We start from the raw sequence: 21,435 nt of genomic DNA, 5'->3' as shown, positions 1-21,435 counted from the left end.
CAAACCCGCGAACAATTCTCTTTATTTGTGAAGTAAAAAACGTGGTTGAAGCAGCCATAAAAGCTTCTATGTCACGCTCATGAGATGGCTACTGAGCAGTATCCCGCCAAAAATGCATTGGTTATAAAACTGATAGACATTCTGTAGAAGACAGATCCTTTCATTTTTTTTAATTAGACCACCAGAGCTAAAATATCACTGTATTACTAACGATATGTGACCACCAGAACTAAAATATCACTGTATTACTAACGATATGTGACCACCAGAGCTAAAATATCACTGTATTACTAACGATATGTGACCACCAGAGCTAAAATATCACTGTATTACTAACGATATGTGACCACCAGAACTAAAATATCACTGTATTACTAACGATATGTGACCACCAGAACTAAAATATCACTGTATTACTAACGATATGTGACCACCAGAACTAAATTATCACTGTATTACTGACTATATGTGGCCACCAGAGCTAAAATATCACTGTATTACTGACGATATGTGACCACCAGAGCTGAAATATCACTGTATTACTGACGATATGTGACCACCAGTGCGAAAATATCACTGTATTACTGACGATATGTGACCACCAGAGCTAAAATATCACTGTATTTCTGACGATATGTGACCACCAGTGCTAAAATATCACTGTATTACTGACGATATGTGACCGCCAGAGCTAAAATATCACTGTATTACTGACGATATGTGACCGCCAGAGCTAAAATATCACTGTATTACTGACGATATGTGACCACCAGAGCTAAAATATCACTGTATTACTGACGATATGTGACCAGCAGTGCTAAAATATCACTGCATTATTGGAGATATGTGGGGGGTGGAGAAGGGAAAGTGTGCAGATGTATATGGGGGTTGGAGTAGTAGAAGTGTGTGGATGTACATATAGGGGTTGGAGTAGTGGAAGTGTGCAGATATATATGGGGGTTGGAGTAGGGAAGTGTGCGGATGTACATATAGAGGCTGGAGTAGTGGAAGTGTGGGTATGTACAATTAAAAGAAATTTAAAAGCGTCTAGGTTAAAATTTAAAAGTGTCTATGTTGAAATCAAAAAGTTTCTATGTAAAAATCTAAAAGTGTCTAGGTTAAGATCTAGAGGTGTCTAGGTTAAATCTATATTCTCCTTTGTTTAAGGAGGAAACCTTACGATCTCGACAATCGTAGATGTCACAGTGGTTCTCGTCTGTCACAAACCCAAGCTGACATATCATACAGGGGCGGACAACTCCTGAATGGTGTGTTTGTGGCTGCAGAACACACAATATGGATATGAAGGCATGGTTTATCATACCTACGATTTAAAGTCGTTTTCGGGATTTCCGTATCAGAATGACGCAGGAGTCTCTCACCAATGCGGACGCTGTAAAGGCCAATCCTGATCATGCTGGCTTCTGCTCTTGTCGTGCGTGGGAAAGAATGCTAGCCATATATTTCATTGTTACTGCGAATGGACAGTGGTCTCCCCCGAACTCCATGTAAGTCAATACCAGAGAGCGCCGCCAAAAGTTTGTTGTCATCACGGCCTCGAGAATTATGCAAGTAAGATTATCTTGAAAAGGAATGGGGTACCATTTCCCTTGCAATGGCGACAACTCGGCTCTTTGGCAAACTTTAGCAATTGGTACTATTTTTAGGAACGAAAATATGATGCGCCGTACCTAACAATGCGACAACTTTTCCGATGCTTTCTCGCTTGACGTTGAATAGAAAACGAACACGGTGTATGAAAATGTGTAATACGGCGCTGGCAAAATCTCATTCCTGTTTGTGTGGCAATTTCTGCTGTAACATTCTTTAAAAACTGTGCTATAAATATATGTGTTGTCCAAAATAACTCAAGCTGTCAGAAAGAGGACATTTTCCAATCCAGCCTATTCAAACACCATCGTCTAATGCCTTAGCTCTCACTGAAATTGGGACCTTGCTGACGATAAGCGGCTAACGACGCTTGTGTGGCTCTGTGTAACAGTCTGAAAGACCATTTGTCTTCCGCCAGTTTATGGTGTGCTTACCTTTACATCACTCGTGGGAAACCTGGTCAGTAAATTCCCGGAGGTCATTAGTTTACCTTCAACAGTCCGGTTTCTGCTGTACCAAACTGACCGCCATGATATAGGTTTAAAAATTCTTCAGTGTAGAGTTAAGCAACATTTTCAATTTTATTCAGCAATTGAAAAAAATAATGACATATTGTTAGTAAATGTTTTTATTCATTGTCATTCAGTTGAATCATTTATTTCATTTTATTCACTATACATAGATATAACAAGAGTATACATGTAAGGTAGCTTTTGGCGAGAATAAAGGTCAGAACTTGACGAACATTATTCATTGAAGGAATCATAACTGGTGTAGAACAAATGCTCATATTTCCATTTCTCCTTTTTTTTTGAACAAAATGAAGTTATAGTTGAATTCTATTATACTTTGTTACGTAACATTAATGGGTTGAGAAGATCAAGAGATCAAGTGATCTCTACCTATGCTAATATCTGTCTCCATCGAACTGTTGAAAGATGACAGGGCTCTGAAAATCACGAGGACCCGCAAGAAAAAAATAATATAAAAAAAATAACTACATATAGAAAATAACATTTCAAAGTTTTAAAGGTATCAGGCAATCTTTCTCAAAAACATTTTTAACGAACAATGTATCTAAATGGAAAAACAAACCAGACCGTCAGGTCATACCCTCTGGCAAGTTACTGATGGACTTTCTCACGTGTAGCGTCCAAATATGGACAACATAATGGTGGATGGCAAGTGGTGTGCGACAAATCTTAGTGTGCGCAAAACGCCACAAGGGCGTCATCAAGCACTTTCCCATCCAGGCCACTTAAATAACGGAAGCAGGGGTCTTGTCTAAGTGTCTAAGATAAAACATACGTTTCCGTTTCTGTAAGATGGGGAGGGGCTCATTATACTTACTCTCGCGGCACTGGCAGAGGACACACCCATTCTCGTCTGTCACGTAGCCATGCTGACAGGCCATATCACAAACGGGCGGGCATCCTCGAGACTGTGGACTCGGACCTGGAGTACGGAACAATACACATGTAATCACCATTTATTACACTCCCCCCTTAAACCACTGGGCTATGGCAAATTAATGATCAGCTTTCCCACATGTGAGGTGCATATACACGAACAACATACTGGTGGCAGACAAGTGGTATATAACGGAAGTTTAAATGGTAATATGGGCGTCGTTGAGAGTGTATTGTCACCAAGGCATCTTGAACATTTACAGCGGGAGAGATATCTAGGTATCTATAGGTAAGTCAATATCTACATTTCTGTAAAGAGAAAAACGTTTCAATCTACTTACTCTCGCGGCACTGGCAGAGGACACACCCATTCTCGTCTGTCACGTAGCCATGCTGACACGCCATATCACAAAGGGGCGGGCATCCTCGAGACTGTGGACTCGGGTCTGGAGTACGGAACAATGCACGTGTAGTCACCGTTTATTAGGAGTTCCCGGGATAAACCACTGAACTTTGGTAAATTACTTATCAACTTTCCTACGCGTAAATTGCATGTACATGAGCAGCATATTCGTGGAAGGCAAATGGTATAGAACGGAAGTTGGATTTCTTACATAGTAATATGGGCGTCTTTGAGAGTGTATTGTCACCAAGGCATCTCGAACAGTTACAGCGGGAGAGATATCTAGGCATCTATAGGTGAGTTAATATTTACATTTCTGTAAAGAGAAATACGTTTCAATCTACTTACTCTCGCGGCACTGGCAGAGGACACACCCATTCTTATCTGTCACGTAGCCATGCTGACACGCCATATCACAAACTGGCGGGCATCCTCGAGAATGTGGACTTGCGGCTGAAGAACCAAACAATACACATGTAGTCATTAACTAATTATTGGATTTAATGTCATCCTTAATATTTTTCTGACAAAGTAATACAAAAAAAGGAATATAAATCTAAAATTCATGAATAATAAATCCATTGATGTAATACCTGAAACGTGTTTTGGTCAACACATTGGTTTTCATATATTTATTTATTCATACACAGTGTGCACGACTATTGAAGGAGAAAAACATAATACACATACCAATTATTCTCTCTTTATAATAAGGTTATAATACTTGACAAACCCCGGACCCAAAGTCGTACTGTAACCAGCGTGAGCTGAACTGAAGTCAGTCAAATTATGGGTCAGTTTTGACCGTGATCTTGGCCACCCAGCGGGCTTTGCGACCCAGCGATGTGGCAGCACCGCGCGGGTGGCATTGGGTTTCCCCCGAGCTCTGGCCAATTTCCTTCCAGCATACTTGCTGGCCGCCGTCGCCGTCGGTTGAGCACGACGTAAAACACCCGTCAGTTAAATAAATAAATAAATAAATAAATAAATCATAAATGCTTTCAAATAATACAACATACAGCATTTTATAAAGCCATACACACCTAACAAAACAATGTGAACATTGCTGATGAAATTAAAACTGGGAATGAAAAAAATACATCAGATGTGAGAAATCACTTTAGTAAAACTTACCCACAAAAACAGCGACAAAAACAGCAAATATCCACAGCCCATACATGATGCTTGGCTTCACTTCGATGGAGCACTAAAGAAAGTGTCGCCACGTGCAAATGTTTACCCATATATTATGCTTCTCTTTAACCCTGATAAATGACGGCATTCTATGTAATATGTAAAGTTTAATAAATATGACTTGTTACGCCGTTACATGGCCATAGTATTATTTTCTTATCGGACATAATTGGTGGAATTTAATACTAACGTAAACTGACGTAAACTTTAGTAACGTGAAGATAAATCGCACTTTGACGAACTTTAGTATTTGGAAAATACGTTTTGGAACTAAAATATTCTTCATCACAGCCACCAATGTAACATAATATAGACACATGTATTCAGTCTAAAGTATGGTGGAGAGAAATTGCTATAGGCAAGCTTGACAATAGGCCAAAAATAATGACCTTTTCACATGTTCGCCAGTTACATAATTGCAGCTGTAACTTAGTCGTTGTTTGACGTCTCTCTGAAAATAAATATACATGTATAAGCTAATGGCACAATTTAATAGAAAATCCTGGTATTTTGATATTGTTAATTTGTTTATGGTTTATACATAGAATATTTGTGTTTTACCCTTTAAAAATAAAGCTTTTATGTGTATGTTATCAGAATTATCAAAGGAAACTGTAATGGAATCTAATTTTTATTGATATTTTAATTTTTTTTACCCCGAATTAATTGCAGTCAATTGTTTAAATTCTCAACAGGGCTGATTTTTGGATGTCCTCAAAGTCACACTGGGATTTTTCACATTTGAATAAAATTCCTGAAAAATTTGCGATTGCATTGTGCACGTGTTCACAAAGATGTGAAAGTTGACGAATGGTCACACGTATCCGATGAAATTTATTAGTCGTCGCTGGTCTAGAACTATTCAAGAAGCCGTGTTGTTATCACATTTAGTATACGATAACTGCTCTAACAAAAAACCCCAAAATAAAGCAGTGTTGGGACGTCTGTGAATAACATTGACGACAGTAGATTCCAGACGATTGACTTTTTTCACGAACTGTTAAAAGACATCTCAAGACTCAAAATTAAATGATGTGCCAGACGTAACCGAGTTCATGAGGTTCTCTAAACCACATGACGTGCCGGTTCAAACCAATTCTTAGACAAAAATTTCGCGCATTCACCGGGTCTGCTTATTCCTTCGTTCTTGGTCAAAATAAGCGGTCGTTTATACACTAAAATATTAAGCTGTTAATCTTAACATAAAGTCTGTTGTTTGAATGGTGCTAGAACGTATTCTATTACTATAACGAATCAATGTGTCATATTCAAGTTGATATCATGTTAATATAATAGAATCTTTATTTATTTATTTATCTGATTGGTGTTTTACGCCGTGCTCAAGAATATTTCACTTATACGACGACGGTCAGTATAATGGTGCGTGGAAACCGTGCACAGACCGGGGAAAAATAGAATCTTTATGTTGTGTTAATGGGATATGTGTGTTATATTTAACAGAATAATCTGTTCCAATAGCAGAATACATTCTAGCATCATTCAAACAACCGTCTTTCTCTTGAAATCAACAGATTAATTTTTGAGTGTAGTAATTTATAGATTCAAATCTGCATGTCTACATGTACACCGACGTCACGTGACGGAAGTTCGTTAGTAGCATGTCAAGGGCACGTCGTTTAACCCAAGCACTCCGGGTTTTTTTTCTTCTTCAAAAATTGACCGTGATGGTCATCGTAGAAATGACAAATTCTTGCCTTTGGTGTTAAATAACAATCAAAAATATAAATAAACAATTAGTAAAAATAGACATAAATCTTTAATTTTCCTGAATTCAGGCAATTAGATTGGTCAGCTTCATCAGTTTATATACTCCAATAAACGGAGAGAAAAAAATGAAGCCACGCCCACGTAGGAATATTATTTCTAACGATAGATCTGAGAGAAATTGAAGGTACATGATGTAAAATGAGAACATTGTAAATATATCTGCTTTCGTTTGTGTTATATTCATCTTCACGCACAGGGGATGAGTGAAAATTCTACTGATAATTCTAGGAGGATTGAAGATTGATAAAACAGTCATAATTCTAGGAGGATGGAAGATTGTGAAAACAGTCATAATTCTAGGAGGATTGAAGATTGTTAAAACAGTCATAATTCTAGGAGGATCGAAGATTGTTAAAACAGTCATAATTCTAGGAGGATTGAAGATTGTTAAAACAGTCATAATTCTAGGAGGATTGAAGATTGTTAAAACAGTCATAATTCTAGGAGGATTGAAGATTGTTAAAACAGTCTTGCCTGCCTCAGTAGGATCACACGGTGGCACGGGCACGGTCAATCCTGTTGAGTGGGGTGCATGCTATGAGCAGCCAAGTGCGAGTGAAGTCGCCAAAAGCTAGTTCAAGCCAGAACAACTATACTACAGCCTATAACATATACTACTGTTTTTGAATAACCAAGATTGAAATAGTGAGATAACGTCTGTATGTTACAACTATATAACTGCTAGAACGCTGTATTAAAAATGGAGACCGTAATCAGCGGGACAAAAGGGAATCAGTAGCATATTTCTACTTCAGTTTTTCGGAAATTTCTAATGTAATTTTGTCCATTTTATGGAATAAATTCTTTTTTACGCTGTTAGCCGACCATTTTTGGTGTACAGGTGCAAGCTTGGAGTGAACTTTGGACGGGCATTAGTAATATTGGATAAGGTTTGAAAATCTTGGCGAGAGGACACAAGTTGTCAGGTAGTGGTGACGCTGTGAGTGACGTCCCCTTGTCTTTGCTACTTACCCATATAGGTATGACATAGGAAGGTCTAGCTTTTAACGGGTAACCTGTGTACAGGTTTTCTAAGGATGCTTTCTAAAACTCTGGGCAAGGTATGCAGCAATACACCTTATTGGTCATGGTTTGGTTTTGGCTGAGTTAAAGCACTAAACATTACATGTATCAATGCTGCGTATGGAAATGTAAGCAGAGGTCTGAAACCATAGGAATAAGTCATCGTCAAACCGAGCAGAGTTGCCCCAGATCATGGAGAGTAGCCCAAGATCATGGAGATTTGCCCCAGATCATGGAGATTTGCCCCAAATCATGAAGAGTTGCCCCAGATCATGGAGAGTTGCCCCAGATCACCGAGAGTTGCCCCAGAACCAAGGCGCAAGAATTCCTACCGTCACCTGCACATACAGCGAGTATATATATGAGGAAGGCGTGCTTGTTTATTTACAACCGAGACCGAGGTGATGACATACGCGCTTTTAATTCCAATAAGGTTTACTGGAAATCCATGAATGTCAGGTGTGTGATGTCAGTATATGCATACAACTAAAGTATGCGAATTGTTTAATGTTTTGCCGAAAAAAATAAGAGAAAAACAAAATAAAAAACAGAAACGAAAGTCAATGTCCACCGATATGTACTTTCTTAGAGTAAGGGTCATTGTTGTAAACAATCTGTGTTCACGTATCGGATCAACCTCTCCTTGAAATACAATAGACCAAAGTTTTTACAGTTATAAAAGAAATACACAAAAATTGCCACTTAGGAACGTTATCTGTGGAAACATTTTTGCGAAATGTGAATTCTATTCTAGTTTATTACACAGTACATTAGTGTACAATGCTGTCGGATTGGCTTACAGAAGGTCGCTATGTTATCGTATAGGACGTCCGGTGATCTTCATCTGTATCAGTATTTGCCTCGCTGGAGCTATTACAAGATAATATTACACTCAAATCCTAGAGGAAATAAGTTGTAATTGTTTCACGTCATACTGAAGAAATTTTTTCCACTTACAAAATGGCGGTCAGTTTGATGGACGAAACTTTAATGCCCGTGTGAGTCGTCTGACCTTGGACAAATTACTGATAAACCTTGCCACGCGTGACATTGCGGCATGTATGTAAACAATATTGTTAGAAAACAAGTGGACTTCACAGTAAAGTATATGGGGAAAAACGAAAGAGGCCACATCAGGGGTCATAAACCACTTAGTGTCTCCAAGATCGTCAGAAAGAGCTATAGCCAAGGAGGTGTATAAGTGTCTGGGTTAAAAATATACACGGGCCTCGGTGATCGAGGTGGTTGGCATCCCAACGTGGCACTATGTCCCAGGAGCATTTCACCAAGGCGGTTGCCGTGAGTCCAAGTACAGCTCATGCTACGTTCTTCTCCGCCCATACGTGAGGAGGTCTTCCAGCATCCTGCGGATGGTCGTGGGTTTCTCCCGGGATCTGCGCGTTTTCCACCCACCATAATGCTGGCCGCCGTCGTATAAGTGAAATATTCTTGAGTACGACGTAAAACACCAGTCAAATAAAAAAAGGATTTACATTTTCTTTATTAAGGAATAAAGCTTTTCGGTCTCCTAACGGTCGCGGCACTTGCAGATTGTCACACCCGTTCTCGTCTCTCACCTTCCCATGACGGCACTCCATTGAACACAGAGGTGGGCATCCTTTGAACGTTGAACTTTGTGACTGGGGAACGGAACAATACACATTTAGACGTAGCTCTACAGGGCTTAGTTTATGTACAGACATAGACCCATATGCAGACATTGACTTATCATGCACTATTTGATCCAGAACACGCTTACAAGACCAAACACTAAATGACGTAAAAAATGGACAGGGATTACGAGCAACGCCGTAATACAGCGGACAACATCAGTAAATTGAGAACAGCACACTGCGAACCGAGGAGCGCAGGGCAAGTCGATGCCTGCATATAGGTATATGTTTCAACTTAAACATAGCCCCATGGAGCTAATGTAGACGTGGCCTATCATGCCTTCTGATTTAAGGGGAAGGTGCAACGCCTGTTTTCTTCTTGATATACAGTATATGAAATGGACTAATATATAAAAGCACCAAACAGTTTCTTGGGGAGTAAAAATGGCTTCAATCTACGGTTTTCTTAAGGTCCCCGGTTTCACTCTGGACGTTAAGTAGCCTGCTGTCGTGACGTCAACCCTGATAGCTGTCAAAACAACTTCGTTGGAGAGCCCGAACTAATGAACTATGATGGGTTATAAAGAAACATGCTTCACAAATCAATTTTGTTTTCTCTTTTTGTACCATATCTTTCTTCATTTTCCTTTAAACCATACTCTTTTTTATAGGTCTTTTTATGCAGCCTTTCCAGACTGGAAAGAGGATAATCTTGAAAAAAAATATTGGGGTACCATTTCCAGAGCAATGGCGACTCTGGTCCAAGCTGAACTGACCATTTATTCATTTATTTAATTGATTGGGGTATTACGCCGTTCTCAAAATATTTCACTTATACAACGTCTTCCAACATTATGGTGGAAGGAATCCAGGCAGAGCCCGGGGGAAACCCACGACCATCCACAGGTTGCTGGAGGAACTTCCCAAGTTATCATGAGTTAGACCTATCGTTCTATTGCAGTACATGTGTAATATTTAACCAGACTGCACACAAACGGTCATCGCTAAGGCAGGAATGAACAGTGGGCTACCAAGGCAGGAATGAACAATGGGCTTAAAATGGTTTAAAATTTTATACAGATCTTCCAGATAGCATTTGCTTACCTACGTAAATGATTTCTTTCCAGAATTAGACCTACCAGCTCTATACACTATAGCTTTCTACATTTTTTTCAAAGTGTCCGGTAGTATAGTAAATGTACGTTAAATCTAGTGCTGCGTTAGACGCTTAACGCCTCAGGGGTATTCTTAACACACGTTAAAACAACTGTAATGCTAAACTTCTCTGTTAACATTTACAGCGCACTAAGCGTTATAGTCAATACCATTCGTTCTCAGCATTTTTTGTTCTCCTAACTATACGTTAGTTATTGTGCTCGATAAGAGTTTGTACAAAAGCGAATTTGTGTTCTTATTATAAGGTAATTATATGCAGACGCTTTATTGGTTAAGCCGTCCTGCGCTGCATGGGTTGTATACGATAGTCATCGCGGTGTACTCAGTGCTCAATGATTACACAGCCTAATTAAAACCCGACTAGGCAGAACCCTGAACCTCACTCTATCTTATCTCTACCGGGCACACGCTTTGATTATGTCCGCGTTCATAGTTTGACCGTGAGAATAAATAGCTAGTCAGGCTTCTCGAATGTCTATAACATTTAACGTCGTAGTGCTGTTACAGAAAACATACTGAAACGATTTAAAACCGTTCCGTATTCAGTACATATTATTCCAACAAAAGTTGCACGCATAACCCGGATTGTTGAGTTCGAATTATGGCATGAAAACTGCAATAAATGCTATGCGCACGATGGTCTTGATTCTTGTATGAATGTGTATTACTTTATATTATCAGCGACTTTACCATAAGGCAGATTTGTCGATATCCACCTTCGAAAAGTTTTTAAAATGCCAAAGACGGGCTAGGCTTGGGGCGTGACCTAGACAACTGCTTCCCCCACTGCCATATCGTAGGATTGTATAGGGCTGAGAAGGGAGACTTGTCCCGAGGCGGGATCGACTATAAATTTACTACGACGAGTGCTTATGTCAAACCTGTTTTTTCTTCTGTTAACAAACACAGACGCATAATTCGAGATCCACGCGTCGGAATAGATTCGCCCATCGGTTCTGAGCAAGGTTAATGACCAGTCAACAGCGGTCATATACTAAGAGGACCTCACCCGACTGCCATACACGTATTAAATATTGGAGTTGACCACCGGATATTTTTTGGATTACGTTATTAGTTTATTTTTATTATTCCCAAATCGCGCTGTGTCGGTCTATAACAGACTCCATAACTACTAATCCTACTAACTAAAATACTATATTTTGTATTTTAGTCTTAAGAACTGAGATCCGGATCGAACTTTTGTCAAAGCATTTCCTTTTCTAATTCAAAACTTCCAATGGATATTACATGTTGATAATATGCATTCATGGTTGGATTGTATATTTCATTTAACATTTTCAAAAAAAATAGCAGGATCTAGATTTGAACTTGCGATTACAAAATGCTTTTCACAAATATGGTAAAAAAAAACACTAGACGCAGTAAACGTGTACTCAAGGTTGACTCCAGTTTGATGCGTATCTTTTAAAACTGTCATATACTGTATAAATTCGAACGAACCAAGTTATCGGCAATTAACATTTTTATCAACAATACAGTTAAATCCTTCAAATAAATATAATTATCCAGATATCAAACAATATTATACCAGTCTAATCATTAAAAGGTTGGCTTATCGAATTCTGTCGGCTTTATTTACATTATACTCCAGGTAAGTGGGCAGATGACCTTTCAGTTAATTGCTCTGTTTACTGGTTTCAAGGTCACCTTTATAACAGTATTGATGTAACCTTGTCAAAGACCGATCCAAATCCGCTACATATTTATGGTGCTGACTCACTAAAATGCCATGTAAAACACACTAGATTATGACACCGGTCCATCAAGCACTTTACTTATCCCTGAGCGCTGAGAGAAACGCATGTGTGCTGATTGCCAGTCTCAAAGCCTCATACTGGTTAGCTTTTGGTCAAAAACCACCCTTATAAAACAACATAACTCTGATTGTCCATCCAGCACTTGACATATCCAGTTAAGCTTAGCGCTAAGAGAATAAGCGTGTGTCTTCAAAGCCTTCCGGGACACACAGGGCATCCAGGGTACAGTGTCTATCTTGTTACCGCGGTGCCTCCCATGCACCAATGCAGTCGCTGTGGGTTCACTAATGCTGGCTGAAATATATTAAAGTGTCTGACCTACTTTGTTTTCCTAATTGTTGTTTATCAAATAGTAGCAAAATATATGCCACCCCGATCCCCTCCACCACCTACATGGCTTTAGCAAAATTAGGTAAAACAAAAACGATTATGCAGGTGATGTTAATATCAGTTTATTGGATGTCATACGTTTAGAATCACACAATATGTTATGTTACCAACACATTTAAAATCAATCGTGGCCACCAACATAACTTTACACTTCTATTCTGACAAAACTATTGTTTCCCTTGTCAGGGATTAAACTCTCTCCCCAAACCCATATTATTCCTCTATAAAAAAAGCGATATAATTAAATCCATACCAAGATCATTAAATCTGACATTTTCCATTTAATATAACAGGGCAAAATTATGACTCTAATCATTCTATCTATGGGCGGATTGTTATGGTCAATTACCTGATATAGGTGACCGCGGTAAAGTATAAAAGTCTCAGTAATCTTGATTTTAAGATGAATCAGTATCTTTGACTTCAAATAGTGCTAACCACAGCCACTCTTAATCATGGTAGCGCTGCTCGTTGTTGTTGCTCTTTTTGCCACTGCTGGCGCAATGTCACCTGTACAACGTAAGTGGTAGTCTTTTATTGTCTCTCTTAAAACACAAGTGTTTAAATGTTGACGACTTTTTTAACGTGTTAAAATGATAGTACATCTTAAATGGTGTAAAAGATGAGGGTCATTGTTGTTGTTGTAAGATAATCATGTGCAAGATAATCATGTTACATTCTAGCATTTGTAGGCTAACAATGTGGAACAAAATACCTACACATTGGGGGCCTCCCTGGCTCAGTTGGTTAGCGCGCTATCGCAGCGTAATGACCCAGAAGCCCCCACCAATGCGGTCGCTGCGAGTTCCAGTCCAGTTCATTCTGGCTAGCTCTCCGGCAACAACCTGCAGATGGTCGTGGTTTTCCCCCGGGCTCTTTCCGGTTTCCTCCCACCATAATGCTGGCCGTCGTCGTATAACTGAAATATTCTTAAGTACGGCATAAAACATCAATCAAATAAATAAATAAATAAATATCTACACTCTAAAAACAAGTGTTTCGTTGATAAAAACTTTCTTCAATAAACTCAGATAGTTGTGTTCTTATGTGTAACAGGGCAATAAACATGTAAAAGTGTGGATACAGATGTGTTTACATTGAAAACATTTTTACATGTTGTTCGTCGTGTTGCTATTAATCACACAAAGTCATGTTTACTGGACTATCTGTGTTTATTGAAAATATAGCGATCAAGATATAGTTTCTGATCGTTCGACCAGTTTGGACAAGATATTGTCCGATTTGGTCCAGGTGGTTGAAATGCTGTTGTCTACTGGTCTGACTCTCAGGTCACCAGCTTGAAACGCAGTATGCGCTTAATCCGTTTCCGAAAGAATGTATGTAAATATAAAATAATGATAATATTATAGCACAGTCTGTTGGGAACATTGTCTTTCAGGACACATACTGGAAGAAAATCAGATATAGTGCTTTATTTATTTTAAAAATAAATTGGGTAGTCTTGAGCAAACTAAAGCCGCAGTTGTTACCGCGGTGGGTGACATCCACCATGCCATCAAATTGGATTGGAGATTCTGGGTAAAACTACATGTGTAATCTAAATTTTGCTCATATTATGGAATAGCCCAAATAATTATCTTTCACAAATTATTACCCTCTTCTGTTTAGGTGTTACGGATCAAAATAGGAAATAAAATACCTAACATTTATAAAGTGGGTTGCATTTTAACTTTAGAATAATTTCCACGCTATTTATATGGAACAGGTGCGAGTCTGATATCTAGTGAAAGGCAAAAATTTGAGCTATCCTTGGCATATACAAAAATTTTGTACAAAACGTTAGACTGATTTACTCAAAACGTCAATGTTATAAAAAGGACGCCAGCCTATGTGTACATATCATGTACCTATGTTTTATCATGTACATGTAACGCGTTTAAGGGATACGACGCCTGCGTTCAAATACAAACAGCGTTTGCACATTAATGGGTCTTTTTTTATATATAAATGCACGGCATGTGTCGTTGATATTTGCAGTGTAATAAGATGTCCACGGCAATGTGAACATTTGTAGGTCCTGATCATGAATGTGGCCCCGTCTGCTTTATCTATTGTCCTTTTGGGAACGTTGAAGACGAGTACGGATGCCCCTTGTGTGATTGTCTACCACGTGAGTACCAGTGTCTCTGGGCTTTATACAAGTATTCTGCGGATTTCAACAGGATGTTTGTTTTCTGATTGAAGCATGAATGTATTTTATTATTATAACATAGATAATAATACATCAAAATCAACATAACAGCATTTTACTATAATGCAATCTTTACATTGACTTAATCGAATATGCGTGAAAAATTTAACAAAATAAATTGGATATATTCTCTTGTCACATTGTTCTAGATGCCAAAATTTTTGGAGTGTAAATCAGCCTTTCATGAGACTAACACACACCTTTATTATCATCAGCAATATAAGGTGCCACACTTTGGGAAGTTCACCAGTACGACGTGCCAAAGGTTGGTGGCTTTACTCCGGGCAATCTAGGTTCCTTCACTCATATTACTGGTCTGTCATCGTATGACTATATAGGTTCTTGAGTGTAATTCCAAAGAACAATAACAAAGGATGATAATAGGTTCTTGAAGGTAATTCCAAAGAACAATAACAAAGGATGATAATAATAATAATAATTAACGTGTTTCTGGAATGTGTGTAATTTTAGCCCCAGAACCCGAATGCCCTCCAGTCTGCATGATGTACTGTCCATTCGGGAACGTCGAAGATGAAAACGGATGTCCAATCTGCGAATGTCAGCCACGTAAGTCTTCAGGACCCAGTTTCACAAACTGGCGTACGACATTTTTTTCATCGTACATTTGTCGCACGATATTTTGCACGTCACTATCACCGTACCATAACCGGCCCCGCTAGCAGAGTTGGTAGAGCGTCCGCTTCAGGAGCGGTAGACCCAGGGTCAATCCTGGATCCACACCTAACTGCAACAAGGAGGCACATTACATGCATTCTAAGGATTCCTTCGTCGTCATATGACTGAAAAATTGTTAGGTACGACGTTAAACCCCAAGCACTCATTCACTCACTCACCGTACCACTGTCCTATACGTGCGATTATCATCCAAGTATGACATATTTGTGAAAATGGACTCAGACTAACTGAGTGTAACCATTTTATGCTAAAACACGCATTCCTCGTGCACGATTGCATAGCAATCATACGCCATCGGTTAGACTTCATTGTTGATCTTTATCTGCATATGGGTAACTATATTATTCAAAATGTTTTAAATGTAAGACTTTGAAATTTCACAGTTATCATTTAATGGATACTGAAATATAGAAGACAACGGCAGGGATAGTTAAAATAGGGGCCAATTTCACACAAAGTTCTAAGTTCAGTAAATTGTTTAAGTCGCTAGTTTTTCCCCACGTTCAACATGCAGTGCTTCTCGACAAAACCTAAATCAAACACTTCATAATTACAGTATTATATTGCCTAAGAAAAATACTTTTGCTTGAGCAAAGAACATAACAAAAATCGCTAAACCTGTCCCCGAACATTTACGACTGTGTAATCGCTAGTAAATGGTTACACGTAGCACTTCATGGTAATCTATGTATTACGTAAAAAAACTTTTTATAATCTTTGTCAGCCTCATTGATGAAATACTTGATAAATATTTCAGATTAAAACCTTTTTTATGATGATTTGAGCTTCAAACTTGAAATACTATTAAGATTGAATTTCATTATCTATTTTGCCATCAAAGGTGAAAAAAATAATAAAAAAATTATAGATAAATTAGCACACCGAAGACATCAGTTATTTGAAAAACTAATAACTAACACAGCAGCGGGTTGGTTATTCGAGTAACTAATAACTAACTACCGGTGAGTTAGGTAAATGAATAACTAATAACAAACATGCTGCTCTTTAGTTATTCCAAATCAAGCAGCAGCGGGTTAGTTATTGAAATAATCAATATCTAACCCAGCAGTAGTGTAGTTAATCAAAGTCAGTTATTCTAATAACTGATGACTAACACTACAGCGGGCTAGTTATTCTAATGACCAATAACTAACCAGCAGCGGGTTAGTTATTTGAAATTAGTTATTTGAGTAACTAACGCAGCAACGCGTTGGTTATTAGAACTAGCAACTGATTAGTTATTCAAATAATTAGTAACTAACCAGCAGCGGGTTAGTAAATCGAATAACTAATAACTAACCAACAGCGGGCAAGTTATTTGAAATCGGTTATTTGAATAGCTAATAGCAAGCACAGTAGCGGTGTAGTTATTCAAAATCAGTTACTCCAATAACTAATGACTAACACAGCAACGAGTTAGTTATTCGAATTAGCAGCGGGTTAGTTATTCAAAAAACTCAGTTATTGGTTAATTCATTTAATAACTGATTTCGAATAACTAACCTGCTGCTGAGTTTGCTATTAGTTATTCGAATAACTGATTACGATTTACTAACCCACTGCTGGGTTATTGAAATAACTAACGGCAGCTAGTTCGAAAAACTAACCCACTGTTGGGTTAGTTATTAGTTATTTGAAAAACTGATTTTAACTAAACGACAGCTGGGTTGGTTATTGGTTGTTCAAATAACTTACTCGGTACTGTTTTGTTACCAGTTATACGAATAATTAATCCTCTGGTTGTTTGTTATTGGTTACTCGATTTTAGTAATTAATTTCGAATAATTAACCCGCTGCGGTGTTTGTTGTTAGTTATTAAAAAACTCATTTTGAATAACTAACTGGTTGCTGGGTTAGATATCGGTAATTCGAATATCTATCCCGCTGCTGGTTACTTATTGGTTATTGGAATAAAAACTGATTACGAATAACTAACCTGCTGCTGAGTTAGTTATAAGTTATTCAGAATATAATAGCTCCTTCATTCACATTATACATGCCTGCATGAATGAATGAATGGTTATGGCTTAGCTCTACATGGGCAATATCTCAGCCATATCGTGGCGATGCCATTGCATGAGTAAAAGAATTTATGAGTATGACGTCAAATAATAATAATAACAACAATAATCATAATATTTTTTATTAACAACGTATTTATGGAATGTGTGTAATTTTAGCGCCAGAACCCGAATGCCCTCCAGTCTGCATGATGTACTGTCCATTCGGGAACGTCGAAGACGAAAACGGATGTCCAATCTGCGAATGTCGCACACGTAAGTCATGTGTTTAACTACTTCTCATGATTTCATGCTACAGACCCGGGTCGGGTCATACCAAAGACTTTGAACATTGCACTTGTTGCTGCCTCGCCTAGCGTTCAACACTGAGAAGATCGGGGTTACACTCTGACCGTATGGACTCGCCCTGCAACCAAGAAGACACAGAACATACACACCTAATGTCTCCTACACTTCATTTCTTTATCTAATTCTGCTTAAGTCATGGTGTTAGTAGTCGTGAAATTTGCCACTGTTTAAGCATTTACATTAACAGTTAGAATGAAACCCAAACTGAGGTAAACTGAGGCCGTATTTCACCGAGTGTCTATTTTGCCAACTATTACACTTTGGTTTCTGCTCTGGCTTTGCTCTCTTTGCTGCAAATTTTTTTCTTGTTTGATATTACACTCAAACACACACGTACAATATTGAATGGATGTCAAAATATACTAGACAACAGAATGGAGAGCAAAGCGAGAACAACGGCGACGGTATGATAGTTGGTACTTCGGGACCAAGTTAATGTGACCATGTTTTCTTCGCAATGAATTACATATACATTACCAGATTGCCCACAAAACGTCATTCATAACATCATTGAATTTGTTTTTATAATAAAACCGTTTTGCAATTCTGCGAGTATAATTTAACTTGTTTAGGTCTAATCTGTATGTATTGGAGTCCGACGGATTATTTGAACGTAAATGCCGCTTAAATAATTTTTTTGTCCTTAAGCCATGGTCTGGTGTTATTTTATGGCTAGATTTGGTCAGCCAGGTGCTAATAGGAAACAGTTTTCATAAAGCGTTGGTGGAGGGGTGGGAGTAGGGGAACTATCTAAAACCCACCAGAGAGAAGTAGTTTGATGGAATATTCTTAACTTAACTAGTTTTTACAGTAATCACTCGTGACTTTAACTGAAATCGTCAAGAATCTACCATATGCAATGTGAACGGAAGCGTTACAGCTATAGATGGTATTAACGTACGGCATTCGATGTTAAATCATTACTTTAAATGTACAGCAGGTATACCTGCATTTGTATAGTTAGTTTTGTAGATCTACTCCATTTGTCCTAGTGAAGTATTTACAGTAGTTTTCTCTGTCGTAAAATGTAGGAAAGGGGTACTAAGAAAGCAAGTAACAGTAGATAATGATCTTTGTTTCAGCTGCACTCTATTAAATTAGAGACAGGACAGATGTTGCAGTATGCACCTGACGGAATTGTGAGACCGGATGTGCAGGACCGGATGGGCGGAACGGATGTAAAGAAGAAGCAAATGCTCCAATAACGCTGATTGGTCATCAGTCTTTAAAAAACATTTCAGCGAAGAAACGAGGCCAATAGCAGCAGAACGACAACAAATGAATATCATTAACAAACGGTATCAAAGCATCATAGTAACGCCTGTTAGATTTGCACCTTATCATGCAAGTTTGTTCGATAAGTGGAGTGTCTCTGAATGTGTCAGTAGAAATAAAATCAATGAACATGTATCAACACGTTTGAAACCAGTTCGAACTCTGCTTTTTTTTCTCATATTGTACATTGTAATATAACCATCCATGTTCGGCGTATGTTCAGTCTTACCTAATTCTCCTTAAACGTTATAAATTGCAAATATTTATGCATTGATCATGAACGGTTAGAATGAAACCCTAACTAAGGTAAACTAATAGGGCTCATGCTGGCTTGCTCTCCTGCCCTATGAGGGAAGGTGTGCAGCAACGTGCGGATGGTCATGGGTTTCTCCCGGGCTCTGCTCAGTTTTCTCCCACCATAATGCTGGTCGACGTCGTATATGTGAAACATTCTTGAGTGCGGCGTAAAACACTAATGAAATAAATAAATAAACTAAACTGATAGGAGAACGTGTTTCACCGGTTACGTATGGTCATTTGCCAACAGTCCATAGGTCGTCGCTGTGCAGACATGTGGAAAAACAACAAGGTCACCACTATTTAACATATTTGGGTATTTTTTTGCTCTCTTTGGGTTTGTTTGTAGAAAATAAAGCGGTGACTTTCAGGATTGATGTTTCCACATCCCTACTTAGTCTTTATCAGGTTTCTTAATGGATGAACAGAGCCCAGTTCTCCTATATCTGCTCTCTTAGCACAATTCCTTGACGATGAAGTCAGGTGTTAAAATCCTAATGTTGCTGCTTCAGATGAGGCCTTCAATTATGAGGGGTTTTTTTACCACCTGGCGAGGCGTTTGTTTCGATGCATCGATCGGGTTCCACCTTGTGTCTCCACCCGTTCCTCGATGTGGAATAACACACCATGCATGTTACTGCAGAGCACGATTTTTTTAACTTATTTTACTTAGTTGATAGCTGTTTAATCTCAAATTAAAAACGTTTCATTTGTGCGATGACGGTCAGTGAGAAGGAAAGGGGTTAAACCTGTGTCCAACGGTAAATTACTGACGAACTTGCGACGTACAGATATGCACACCAAATTCATACTGTTAACAGACAATGCTTATTGCAGCACTTTTTTTATTCTGTCAACACCCTCAATTCTTAGGGCCCGCTCGGTAACGCATTTTCCGTTGTGTACAAACACCAACATGCTCATGAATCTTTCCGTTAAGGCGTGACGGCATGTTTTTATGTGGAGGAAACCGGAATGTGAGAGTGAGGAAATTTGCTAACTCTCTGACCTGGACTGGGTTTGAACATGCCCCTCTTTTGGCATGCGTGGGTGCGGTGTTTGGACATATAAACTTTATTTACTCAAGAAAAATTTTAATGGGCTATCGCGATAAACATAATCCTCGGGCCGATTCGACAAAGCGATTTTTGACTTAAGGTAAACCTCGATATAAAACATAGTTAATGTCTTCAGAGATTTGATCGATCCATCGGTTTAAACATAACATTTGTTATATATTCCCTCTTTTTGTTACCGACAAGGTCGGAAAGTAAGTATTCAAATTGATTAAACAAAGCCAGATTTGAATAGCACAGAAATTTAAAATGCAATTTGAATACTTACTTTCAGACCTTGTCCAACTTTCGCTTTATGGGCTGTGGTTAAAACAAAGAAAGTTTGTTAGGTAGCTATGCGCAGCGAGGTGCGGTGACAACCCCCGATACTGCTTGAGTTTTGTTACCTGTATGTTACCTGTATGTTACCTGTAAACAGAACATTCTACACTAGACCACAGCTTAAAACATCAATTCGTTGAAGAATGCTTTGCGTGCTGACACAGCACAATGACTCAGGGGCCTGTCACGAATTCAGTCGCTGTGATTTCAGGCCCAGCTTATGCTGGCTTCCTCTGAGTTCTAAGATGGGAAGGTCTTACAGCAACCTGCGGTTAGTCGTGGATCTTCTCTAGTACAGTGTAAAACATAAATCAAATAAAGTAAATGGGTGCTTCTGGCAGATAATCAATGAAAATACAACCTATTTGCTTATTGAAAAGTAGAACACCTTATCTTTCTTATCCACACGTAAGTACGTATTACGTACATGTAACGTGGGGGTAATCACACAAAGTCACTATCTATCCCATCATGCTTTCCGGTATTTATAAAGTATATAAGCACAACAGCCGCAAGCAGTATTGGTCTTTAGCACCGCCTAAACCAAGATATCTCCAATCCAAGAGAAAACCAGCATTTCGTTTGAAACAAATCTGACGTAAGACTAAATTTAAACTCAAATTTTCGGAGCGGACAGTAGTCAATTGGGTTAAAGTGCTTGATTCGTAATCAAGGACACACGAAGCACGGGTTCAAACCTAGGGGATTTTTCGCCTTTCTTGGGGCCTTGGTGACAATCACGGATCGACGACCACAATGTGTCCCCATGCGCGGACGGTCACGGGCCCTGTCCTATTTAATGCT

General features: G+C 38.7%; 2 protein-coding genes across 2 annotated transcripts; one reads left to right on the top strand and one right to left on the bottom strand.

Annotated features, from left to right (window-relative positions):
- Positions 1-1,200: 1,200 nt before the first annotated feature.
- On the bottom strand, positions 1,201-4,603 carry LOC135462532 (antistasin-like). The gene is made up of 5 exons (XM_064739758.1): positions 4,558-4,603; positions 3,772-3,876; positions 3,362-3,466; positions 2,962-3,066; positions 1,201-1,280 (listed from the first exon to the last, which is right to left on the bottom strand). The coding sequence occupies exons 1-5, from the start codon at positions 4,601-4,603 to the stop codon at positions 1,201-1,203; spliced, it is 441 nt and encodes a 146-aa protein (XP_064595828.1).
- Positions 4,604-12,796: 8,193 nt separating this feature from the next.
- LOC135463197 (antistasin-like) lies at positions 12,797-19,439 on the top strand. The gene is made up of 5 exons (XM_064740512.1): positions 12,797-12,904; positions 14,421-14,516; positions 15,069-15,164; positions 17,480-17,569; positions 18,745-19,439. The coding sequence occupies exons 1-5, from the start codon at positions 12,841-12,843 to the stop codon at positions 18,756-18,758; spliced, it is 360 nt and encodes a 119-aa protein (XP_064596582.1). The 5' UTR covers positions 12,797-12,840; the 3' UTR covers positions 18,759-19,439.
- Positions 19,440-21,435: the final 1,996 nt, after the last annotated feature.

Source organism: Liolophura sinensis, chromosome 2, assembly GCF_032854445.1.
Source record: "Liolophura sinensis isolate JHLJ2023 chromosome 2, CUHK_Ljap_v2, whole genome shotgun sequence".
Lineage (NCBI taxonomy): Eukaryota > Metazoa > Mollusca > Polyplacophora > Chitonida > Chitonidae > Liolophura > Liolophura sinensis.
The sequence above is the reverse complement of the archived record's forward strand: the minus strand, read 5'-3'. Positions and strand labels throughout refer to the sequence as shown.